At 38.2% G+C, this 12,574-nt stretch overlaps 1 protein-coding gene across 7 annotated transcripts in view; it reads right to left on the bottom strand.

Moving 5' to 3' along the window:
- Window positions 1-12,574, bottom strand: part of DIP2A (disco interacting protein 2 homolog A) — a 93,188-nt gene that overhangs the window by 62,186 nt on the left and 18,428 nt on the right. For 6 of the 7 annotated variants that reach the window (XR_006014880.1, XM_042021129.1, XM_042021131.1 and 3 more), the window contains exon 2: window positions 5,783-5,854. Coding sequence is in view for 5 of the 7 variants with exons in the window: in XM_042021129.1 (XP_041877063.1) it covers window positions 5,783-5,854 (72 nt within the window). In the remaining 2 variants the exon portion in view is untranslated. Of the gene's footprint in view, window positions 1-4,439; window positions 4,532-5,782; window positions 5,855-12,574 lie in introns of all 7 variants that reach the window. The other variant, XM_042021132.1, reaches the window with a different exon arrangement.

Consider the following 12,574-nt stretch of genomic DNA (forward strand, 5'->3'; position numbering starts at 1 on the left):
GTGCCATTTCTTTTCCTCCAGGAGAGTTGTTAGTTGTAAGCAGAAAGAGATTGCTGTTCTTCCCAATTCCTTACTCTTCCCATTTGCAGTCTTGTAGTAACTACAGAGCCTTGAGATCAGGACTTGTAAGAGCCTCTTTTCCACTTTGTGATCCCCTGTGAGAGGAAAATAATCTGGATAATGAGCTAACTGTGTATAATCCATCAGCAGATGACAACCTGCATGCGGGATGTCCTGAGTCACATGCAATCCCAGCACTGCTGTTTGGCCACACCAGTACTGGGGGCAGGAGGAGCAGGGAAGAAGTAACCACATATAACAATAGGAGTGGCATGACCAACTCCAAAACCAGAACACTCTCCTCCTCCCAAGACTAAGATCATTTTTTTGTGAATCAGAGTTATTGTGATGAAGTATGTATCAATGATTCTCACAAGTTTCCTTTAAATTAGGATGAAGTATGAAATCCTTGGCACTGTTAGACACCACAACTCAGTCTCTTCAGATTAAGTCTCCCTTCTTGCTTTCTCAAAGAAGGTTTCATATCCTAGTGCAAAAATACGACCAATGAATCTGAAAAACATCATTTTTTGGTAAAAATAGTAAGGTAGTGCATCTGACTCTTAGGCTACACAACTGTGCGCCAGTAAAATCGTTCCACAAGCTTGGTGAGTTTGTTCATTTATTCTCCTAGTACGCAAATCACTAACTTAGCCTTCAGCAAAAGCAGATGCGTAATTAGGCTACACAAACTTCCACTCGCACCAAAGCCTTTACAAAATAACAGGTGAAAAGACATATACTAAAGGCACTTGATCCACTACCACTGCATCTTGTCCGTTTTTAACTTACCCAAAGCTAGCAAGAATGAAGTCATCTTAAAGAGGCTGCTTGTTCCAACTAACTGAACAATTTGCTTCTACAGAATGAAATTAAAGCTAATATTTGAATTATTACTGTATTTGTCCATCCACAAGCATTGGAGAATCAAGACTAATACTGGCATTTCTAGCCATTTTCATTTTTACAAGCAAAAATGATTTTACTATAAGAGCAGTGAAGAGGTGCCAGGACCAGAAGATTCTCTGCTGGCATCACTGGGGAGGATGCACAGCTAAAGACATCAGGTAGGTAAAGATCAAATTTTCAAAACATAATGTATTAAAGAGCTCTGTAGAGAGGAGAGGGGAAGAGGGAGGCCAAAGAAGAAACTCCAGACTCTTTGTACATTATCAAATCTTTCTGCAGCTATTGAACTGAGTCTGTAAATAAGAAAGGAACAAATGACAGCAGCCAGGTTCAAAGCACAAAAAGACAGGAAAAGGGGTATGACAAGGTGGAAAATCCAAAAAGTGGAGGTCTGGCTCTGAGTCAATTACTGACTATCCAGTCCTCACTCATGTTCACAGTTCAATGTTACCATTCTTTACTGTCATAACCCATCCTAGAACATATTACCTGCTGTACACACTTTTGTCTTCAAGATCCAAAACGAAGTATTCACACCTTCCAGATCAGAGGGACTGAATAAGGGTCTACCCAATGTAATTTATCACCCAGAATAAGGTATTAGAAGTTCAAGAGATTAAAAATAATAATGATAACAAAAGGCATCATACACATGCACTGTTTGACAGTCTTCCATGATTCTGTAACAGTCTCCTCTACTCAAGGAAGTAAATTCCAGCTCATAAGCTTCCACTTGAAGCCTATGAAACTATTTTAAGGGCATTAACACTTTCCATTCAAGGAAGCATAAAACAGCAGCAAAGAATACAAAAGCATAGAATACACTTGTTATAAATTCAATGAACCAAATACAAGCCAGGATTTGGATCCAACTCAGAGAATCCAAACACTGACTAAACCATCTCAAAGAAAATTCCCACAAGCAAGAGACACACTTATTTAGACACTATGACAGACTGGTAAGCAGAAGACCTACCTGGCATTAGCTAGAACTTTAATTTCTCAAAATAATAGTCCATTTTAAGCAGCAGTTCAAGAGGTGCTTCACAAGCAGCCCAGCACTCCTAATGCAAAAGGATGTACACTGAATTTCATGAAAAGGCACAGAATAGCAATCTCTTGATCTTTGGAGAAACTGTGAGCAATGAAGCTATAAACTGCTTTTTCAACTTGCCCATGTGAACACATTACATTTTCACATACCTCATTCAAACCAATTACACCAAGATCCAACCAAATTAGCCAATTAAAATTTGGACGTACTTTGATCATAGCTGTTATACCCATAGTATAAAGTAGGAGTTTTAACCCCATAGCATCAAGAAAGGTACTTACATGTTTTTCCTATAAACTATCAGAAACTATAAAGCTTTTGTAGACTCCAAGACACCAGAGTAAGTTGCACACTCCTTAAAATGGAACTAGAGGTACAAAGTGCTATAGGGCATATAAAACTCATCCCACTCTAACTGAATGAATGGCTGAAGTACCCACAAAGAAGTAAAAACAAAAATCACAGTTATACAGAATCACAGAGCAATCCAGGTTGAAGGGACCTTGACAATCACCTGGTCCAGCCAGGAATAGAAAGTATATTATTCCTGGCAGCAGCAGAAACATTTTTCAGAGACATAAAACTATGAAAACGTAAGAAAAATAGAAGTATGGGACATGCCAGCCTCAATGAAAACTAGAGGAGGTTCTATCATCATTTTCCTTTAAAATGAAAATTTGAAAATAGTAACATTTCAATTTTGCTGGAGCAGAAGCACTAAGAAAGAAAAGAGAAGAAAACAATAAAAGAAAAAAAATTTAATTAGAGTGGAATCACTCTGACACCAGAGGAGAAATGAAGTCACTCACCAAGGTGTTTATCTAGCACTAACTAAATCTAGTGAAATAATTTCCAAGGACTGCTCTGTAAAGCAGCACCAGGACACTAACTGCAGTTGCAACCTTACACAGCAGAAGAGGCAACTTAAAAATAACCAGTAACACTGTAAAAAGATCAGTAAGAAATCAGGATAATCAGGAAACAACCATCACAAGTCAAGAGTTTTACTTGAGGTGTTAGGAAGCTTAAGACCATCACCTGCCCATCAGGACAGGATACTCACTGTAAATGCTATATTTTATCATTATTTCTGAATGTTTTTACACTCCAGCTCTACCCAGATTCAAAATCAACCTCTGCCATGTATCTGATGTTATCCATCACTCAGAAGCTTCACCATGCAGCATGCCTGGTTGCCTACAGATATAATTAATTATTTCCTCAGAGTTTTATCTGTAATTTGCATGCAGAGGTTGACTGAGGAAACCAATTACTGACTGTTAAATATTACTTCATTAAAATAATTAATTACTGTTTAATGCTTGCTATTACTCAACACTTGTTTTTGATTTTGCACAGTGCATTTGGTTGGACCAGTGAAAAATAACTCATTCTAGTTAGTATTTCCACATAACTACACAGTTTTATGGTTGTAAGCAAAATCTTTACATTTCCACTAATTCTTCATCAATGCAGATTTAGAATTTTAGAACACAAAACAATCTACAAGAATGAGACTCTTGAATCACAAGATGTTCTGCTTAATTTTCCTGCTAATTGACAATATGCTTTGCAGCCACTTCTGTCTTGTTCACCAAACCCTCTGCAGGGTTGTTTAACACTGTCTGGGTAACGATCTGGCTCCCCACAGATTCAGCTACAGAGTGCAGCAAAACATAGCCCAACCCATTTTACATGGTATTGAAAGAGCAGGAGCTTACACATGATCAGTTTGTAGGTGGCAGTTGATGAGGTGTAACATAGAAAGTTAAACTTCCAGAAATCAAACCTATGAGCATGCAAGTACACTTGTAAGACATAAAGCTGTAAAAAGACAGTGGTCCTGGGGATGGTCAAATCATAGAGTAAGAACTCATCAAATGTAAAATGCTGACATTCATCAGTCTGCAAAACCTTGATGGATAATGAACCTTATGAATCCTACCAGGAATGCTGCAATTAAATTGTTAATGATAAAAAAATTTCTGCACGCTCAAAGCCTTTGGGACTCCCACACACTATTCTGAGCCATGCTGAAGCTGTGTCAATTAAGCAAATTCCAAGCTAGAACTGGGTTAATGGAACATATGTCAGGAAACTGAAACAGGCAGTTAGCTTCATGTTTTAAGCAAATTTTATCTTTTTGCCAGACCATCATTCTTTGTGCTCAGAGGCAGACAGCCTATTCATTTTTTTTAGCATATTAAAGCTAGATTCCTGTCAGCTTAATGCTAAACTAGGCAGAATCGTAAAAAACAAAAATCAGGTAATCTGGTATTGCTTAGAAAATGTGGTATCAAGCCAGTAGGACAAACCACAGGATTCACTGACTCATTAAACTATTGCTTAAGGCGATTAGCGAAAATATGGCTGAACAAGGAGAAAAATCTTTAAGCAGCTGAAAATCTAAACTTACTTTAACAAGTATGGCAGACCAAATACTGGAATTGTCTAAGCTATGTTTGAGACCTCAGTACTTGAATATTTGCGCAAACAGCCTTCTGAGAGCTGAGAAGAAAAAAATATAAAGTAAAACTCCACTGTCAATAGAAAGGAGTGAAGGCAGAGTAAATCAAAGGTGATCAGAGATTAAACAAGAGACAGAAATCCAAAGACATGACTTTCTAATCAAAGTGCATTGACAGAATATTTCTAATAATTGTAAATGCTCAGCCAAAATCCATACCTTGCCTGGTCTCAGAATCTTTAACTAAGCTGAGTTAGAGGACAGGGTACTTTGAACAGAAAACTGAGACAGTTCTTTCCAGAAAAGTGGTGTAAGGAGGAGAAGATGTGGCAGGTGAGGCTAGAGCTTGCTGCTGACTGTCAAAGTCATCCTAAAAATCCAAACTGCTTCTTTGCAAGGAATGAGCCATTTTAAAGAGATGAGTTTGGTTCTGCTTGGCCTACAGAGATTATAAATTTGCTAAGGGAAAACTTACATCTGGTTCTTAAAAAAAACCCAAACCCAAATAAAAACCAAAGCCACAAAAAAGAAACCTTTGCTAAGAACCCGCATGATGAAACATCAGATAACATTCTGACTGTTCAACACTGTCTCAGTTTACAGTGTCTCATTGTTGCTTCCACTCACCTTGGTTTTCTTCTCATTTTTCCTTATCTTAAAATCTGTCAAGATACGGAAAATTGGGGGATTATAGAATACCAAAGCTCAGTGGCAGCAGAACAGCCCTAACCCTGAGTGATTTCAGTGTCCTAGTAAAAAAATAAATTAAAAAAAAGTTGGGCACTTGGGGTTTTGGCTGTGGATGATGAATTCTGACAATAACCGGCTTCAGAAATAATAGTTTATAATAAAAAAGTCAGTACTTTGAAGAAACAGAGAGGGTGAGGAGGTGTGTGGAAATGGGGTGAGGCACAGGGCGAATGCAAAAAACCAGCACATTAAAGCATGAGAGTGATGCCTACTGAGCATTTTCATCGAATGAAAGCAGCCAACTTGCTTTTAGTAATAACTCATTTCTAAAGTTATCTTAAAGTCTCAGATGCAGGTGTCAAACTGAAGTTTGCTGACAAAAATGTTACCATTTAACATTTTATATAAAACTATATAAAAAACCCCCCCGTATTTCAGGCTTTTACATTGCTCTGCACTTCTCTGTGACAGCCATTTCCCACAGCTGGTTAGATGCCATACCACACACTATTATAATTCATCCAGTCTATTTAGTGAGAACTTTTCCATTTTATATTTTCACAGATTTGGCACAAAAGTGTAACTTCCATGCAGTTTCTCACCTTGAATTAGTGGTATGTACCGTGCTAATAGCTTTGCCCTCTTCTTTTCATATCCTTTCTGAGTGATGTCTCCTAAAGAAAAGAAGAAATAAATACATGTTGTTTGGAAATTCTACATTTAAATCTTTGCATCAAGCACATTCCGTCAGCAACATTCACATTCTGTCAGGTGAAAGAGTTTAACAAAGCAAACTATGCAGGGAAAAACCAACCAAAAAAGGCATTAATTATATATTTGGATTCAGTCTACCTCTGTCCAGGTAGAACACCTTTTACTCAGTCAGATTTTACACAGAAAAGTTCTTACTCTGTATTTTAAAATGATTCTCAAGTACTTTCCTTAATCCATAAGGGCGGCATTTAATTTTTTGCTTAATATTCTCCATTTCCTCAAATATCCACCTCACCCCTGTATCAGAGAACACTAACAGACACAAAGACACTTCATTCTACCATCCCCAACCTTCATCTAAGTGAATATGCATCATTTAAAGCTATTGACACTCCACCAAAACAAGCAATGGGAGTTCAAAGACATTGTTCAAAACAGGTAAGAAAAACAAATGCACATCCTGGAGTGCTTCAATTATTGCAAGTATTTCAAAATGCAATCCGCCTCTTTTTCTTCATAAACCCATGTAAATATTATATATAAAATTTGGACACAAGACAGAAATTACCATTTTTCTTGAGCAGAAAAAAAATTAGTAGAAGAAATACACAGAAATATTATATATATATATATAATTATTATATCAAAATGAGAACGAGATCAAACCAAAACAAAGCATCACAAATACCCAAGCAGATTTGTCTGCCTAGGAATAGATGGACAAAATGACAAACTACACTTTTTGTGAAAAAAGGAAAAGGATATCAGAAGAGATGCATCATTTTCAGTTATGGAGAAAAAAAAAAACCTGTCCAACAGACAAGCAGCATCAGTAAGAAGAACAGGTTTTTTAAAACCAGAAGTAATTTGTAAGATTAAAGCTCAGCATATTCTTTAAGGATCAAAACTGTGCCTTATACAAATGTGCTGTACTGTAAGCTCAGTGAAGACATCAATTTTCACAGCTTCATAAATGCTCCACATAATCATTATCCCAACCCTTTGCACAGTTCAGCCTCTGCCAGGTACCACCCAGCTGCACAGGTAAGCCATGGAAGCATTGATCAAAAGGCAAGGTTGAACAGAGTATCCCATTTAAACCAGAGTACTTCACATGCTGGCATCTTGCTGCACTTGGAAATTCTTTGATTTTGCTTGAATGCTGACTTGAAGGACTTTCCTTGAATGAGGTTAAGCAAAGGACAAAGTCAAAAGCATCTCTGCCACCTTCTGCAGCGCCATGGCAGGTTAGGCTGTGCTGCCCAGCCAAGCTGGGCTTTGTTCCTTTCTCCAAAGCCTGGGGGTGGGCTCTTCCTGACAACTGCTCCCCCCTTGCCCCCAGAGCCTCAGGGGGATTAACCCATCATATGGGCTTTTTGTGATCCCTCATTTCTTCCAAAAAGAGCCGCTTTGCCACATCTGGTACGCCAGGGCCACAGCTGCTGTCATTTAGCCTCACTTTCTCCTGCGTTACTGGATTACACAAAAGCAATCTGAGGTTCCTCGGCCTCCGCAAAGCAGCTGGGAAGCCTGCATAAAGCCAGACACTGGGCTGAGCTGTTAGAGCTCTGTTTGGAAGAGATCTTTACTTGAAATATCTGAAGTATTGTAAAATATATATTGTAAAATATGTCAGAGGTGCCAAGAAAATTAATCTAGACAGAGATGAAAGTGTCAGCATTTCTTAAAATGACCTATAAAAATGTATTCATCATTAGTGCACACAAGAATCTGTCAGGTAGTTACCCTCATTCTGCCCAGGCATGGTTCTATTCCACCATGTTAGCACTAGACCTAACAAAATTTTAATGCCAAATTCACTAAATAGAGCTGAGAATGGATCTGTGAGAGCCTGGCACTTGCTAAAGATATGGAAATGGCTCCTGGTCCCCAGTTTGCAGAGGTCAAGAGCAGAGACATTTCTAAATGAGCCAACTGTGCATTAAACGTGGATGAACCTAACCACTGGATCAGCTCTGCAAGATGAAACCTTTAAGAACTGCACTGTTTGGTAAGCACAGTCACAATTGCAGGTCCATCACCTTGGCAAATCACTGCAGAAAGCTTTGCCAGTTCCTTCAGGATAAAGTCAAGGGCATGAACATTGGCTTCTGCCTGCAGAGGTGGCTCCTGGGTGGTTTGGAAAGGCAGGCAACTTCCAGTCTAAAACAAAATTCACATGTCATCTGTGGAAGTATTTAAAGCACATCCCCTGTGTTTCTGGGATAGGCTGTCACTGTATTTGAAAAGTTGGTGGAGGTGGAAGAATCAATTCAGCAGACATCATTGCTAATTCTACGTCTTACACAACTTTGTTTAAAAAAGTCCCTGAAGATGAACCAAAGATCAAAATACATATCTTTTAAGATAAACTATAAAACCATTGGAAAATATGGCAGAAGGTTAATAAAAAAAGGCAGAAATTAAAAAGTCTAAAGAAAACTGGAAGTTGTTTAGGACATAATTTCTCCATTGCACACCTGTGAGCTTCAAGCTGGGACACACACAGGTGTGCCACCAAAAGATTCTGCCCATGACAGTTCACAATCATTTTTACTTAACCCACAAGCTTTAATCACCACCTAAATTTGGGAACCAGACCAACTCCTCCAAACTTACTACTAGTACCTATTCCAAGCCGTGGTTACTTGTTACATGTTCTCCCAGACACTACACTGGTGTAAATCAGGCAAAAAGCCAAACTGATCAACAGGCAATAAAGGAACTAAAAGATGAAAATTATTACTTGAAATTAAAGAAAGTTTTGGATCTCCAAACTATACAGCTATCAACACTCGCTGCCATCCCTGAGATATGGGCTCTGGTAGGTCTGTGCCTACCACATCTGGTAGGTCGACTGATATCTTAATTTAGTTTGCATATGATGAGCTAAGTGAAGTGTGAAAACATCTTGATTGGAATCTTTCATATTACAGGAATCTATTTAAAATGGAAATGACATCTGATCATTTCATATGGTGATGCATTTGACTAAACCATTAGAAATCCTATTTCAAAGATCCTATTTGAAACATCCTGAGAGCATCACAATGCCTTTGAAACAGTATTAGAAGTTTAGCAAGACTTCACTGAAAATGTATGTTACCAGTAATTCTTAATTTGCAGCAGGACTTGCATCCCTTTGAGGGAATTTAAGTTATCAAAGCACAAAACCTGTCTGGTGTAAAAGTGGCAGCATGGAGATCTACAACTATATAAATACAGAATTTCATTAAACTTTTGCACATACAACAGAATCATTTAAACACCAAGTTCTAGACACTAAGCAAATACTGACTAGCTATTTGTATGTATCTTAATGATAGAAAGGGAAGGAATTTGACCAATATGTTAATACCAAAAGATTTGTCTTCCACTTAGTTCACAATTACACAGTGGGACTATATTTTACAATACCATTAATTGCCTAATCAATTATAGAAGGCATTATCAAAACGAATAAATTTAGTTTAATCGAGCCATTAGAAATTTTGCAATTGGCAAAGCAATGCAAAGTAACATTTAGAATTAGAAAATTTGAAATTAGAATAAGAAAATTCTGATATTTACATATCACCTTTTCACATTGAAGTTTCAAAGCAGTTGCAGGACAAAGGCACCACTTATATTTTACAACTTTAAAAAGCCAAGGTGGCTGAATCCTACAGTTCAGAGAGGATGTGCAAAGTCAGTGCATTCCAGGTCATTCTGTTTTGTACAACCCACACCTGTGAACTGTGTGTGTATGTAGGGAGAAGCAAAAACTGCTCCTTTTAAACTCTGGAACTGCCTGGTTTAAACACTTATTTGCTTCATCTGCCAGGAGTCAGCATTTGACAGCACAAAAGAAGGTTAAATAACTGGATCACAAAAGCAGCCTTAGCAGCAGTTTCTCAGTTAAGCCGAATGAATGAATTGTTCTTCCGCTGCTGCAGTAAATCCTTAAGCTTGGTCCACAGGGAGACAGGAAAAGCTCCAACTCTACCACTTCCCTTCTATGCTGTTGGAACTCCCTGCAGAACACAGACACAGACTGACAGATGCCAGCTATATGTACACCTGCGGGTGAACAACATCTATCACACCAAGTATCGCTCCCAGTTCTCATTATGATGGAGATCAGTAACGTTGCCATCCCCTTTAAAAAGCTGAGGAAAGCTACACGCCTGGGGAGGAAGGAATGAGAATCCTCTGGCCCATAGGGAATGTACTGTCTACTTCCACAAAAGCCAACAAAAGAAGTTGGAAAAAACCAGACTAGGATTGGTCAGGAAGATCAACGGACAGGATCTTTTAAAATTCAAGCCAAAAATTATACTCTGACATAGTTATTTTAGTAAGATTCCAAAGTGAAAAGCTTTAGAAAGAATGGTGTATACATGCAATGTGTTCCCCATCACGAAAATGCTATTTCAAAACAACCAAAATCTCAGTGTACTATAGAAATGAAAACACTCAGAGTTTCTGTTTGTCACTTCCTAGATACATCAAGGATAAAATACCAAAGTAGAATAACTGTCTGACATGTAGTAACCAACCACTATAATGAATGAGGCCAGAAATAATTGCCTGAACCAAGTCATTCTATGGTATCCCCAAAAAATTCCATGAAAACTGCCCCCAAAGATGCAAATCTAGAAACAACCAGGTATGGGGAAATCATAAAGAAAAGCCTTTACAAAGCAAAGTTTCTTTTCCTTTCACATCCTTCACAGACTCATTATATATGGCATAGTGATTAATTAACACAACGAAGATACTTCAGACTATTAAACTGGCATGAAGCTTTATTTTTATGGTGTGTTTTTGGATGCCAGCAACATCGGGGTTTTTTTCTCCTCCCTCCACTAATATGCCAGAAGTTTTATCCCATCAGCCACAGATATTTTACAGGCAACAGCACTTCATATTTACTACTTGCAAAAAGCTCATATTCAAACTTTGGTAGCAACCACAAAGATCACAGTAAAGGTGCCATTTAGGCATGGTGCACCATGCTAAAGACTGAAGCAGCCTGATTCAAAAATCCATGACCATGGAAATATCTAACTCATTTATGAGACCATGAAAATGATTGAAAAACCCACCAGCAAACCCCAAAACACTCAAACAGCAGCACAACATTCAAAATTCATAAAGTATGTTAAAAACATACAAAGAGAAAGTGTGTAACCAGCAGTGTCTACTCCATACACAAGTTATTTCAATTTGTAAACTATGAAGCTTTTTCAATGGATTTCTAGGTCTCGGGTTCAGGTTTGATTAGTTTCCTGACACGTCATTACCATGCCCTCACATGCACTGTAAAACCATGCTTTTAGAGAAAAGATTTACAGCTAATCTTGAAATAACTGGGGTCAGGGGGTGTGACTACTGGGCAAAATTTTATGGTAAATGCAGACACATTGACTTCTTAAAACAAAATGCTAGCATATCTAAAAAAAAATCAGCTTCATCAGTATTCATGTTAAAGCTACATAAATAACAAAATATAATTTTACTAAGAAATCAGACCTCACTAATATATTGGATGCACACAGGTCATCTGACATGATCACAAAGAATCAGATGAATCATTCAGAGATCCTGGCTGACCTACAGAATGATAAACTGGAAAAAAAAAAGAAACCAGCTGAATTATTCACAGAAGGAGGCAGCAAAGCAAGCCAGCTGGTGCAGACAAACACCCTCTCATGGCAGGAGAAAAAAACCATCAATCCATATTAGCACCAGAACAGTTCAGTGCTTGCACACTTGGGAAGCCCCAGCATGGGTCCCTGTGGTGGCTAAACTTATTTACAATTTATTTCCAGTTGCAACACTAGTTATTTAAGTGTATTTTCTGATGCACTGGAGCTCTCCCTGAACAGCAAGAACAAAACATTGGCAACAAAATGTTGAGCAAGGAGGTTGGAGCAGATGACTCGCTGTGGTCCCTTCCAACCTGGCCCATTCTGTGATTCTGTGGTTTCTGACAACTGCACCTTTTTCGTTGTTTATCTGGTTAAAAACAGCCAGAGGAAAGCCAGGTTTGGTATCTGCAGTCTCAGATGCTCAAGCCCCCAGCCAGCACCTGTTTGAGGTTGAATATAACACGCTGGTCCCAGGTTGTTGCCAAGGCAGGGGCTCATCAGCGGTATTTTCTGTAAAGTAAGGTTTGTTAAAACCTTACTTGTGAAATGCATCTTTATCACAACAAAGCATTGAACACAAGAATAATTTTTAAATTGGCTGCTTAAGAACAAAGCATGTTAGGAAGAAAAGGTGAACCAACTCCAGTACAAACCAAACATGTTTCTATAATGTCCCAGGCAGTGATACCCATAATCAACAGCCTGAAAAATACTCTTTTGCAGTAAAATATCCTTAGTTACCAACATTAATGATGATCTGGAAGAGACAGGTTGGCAGTACCTTAATCTTTGCAATTGCTGTTTCCCAAAATATGCATATGGATACGGATTCCGTCCTGCATCTTTTGGTCCTGTATCCACATATTTGATGGCATTGCCTCTAAATGTCCTTACCAAGCTATTTGGTTATTTACTAATCCTACTGTAAGATAAGAAGTATTTGATTGTTAATTGCATAAGAAATATAAGTGCCTTTAACTGGACCAAACCTGAGAAATCTACTAAAAATGCTGCCATTTGGGAGGGGGTCACATTTATAGACTCAGA

The sequence above is a fragment of the Corvus kubaryi genome, unplaced genomic scaffold, assembly GCF_017639235.1.
Source record: "Corvus kubaryi isolate FWS band 111438036 unplaced genomic scaffold, C.kubaryi_AGA036_p1.0 37126, whole genome shotgun sequence".
NCBI lineage: Eukaryota > Metazoa > Chordata > Aves > Passeriformes > Corvidae > Corvus > Corvus kubaryi.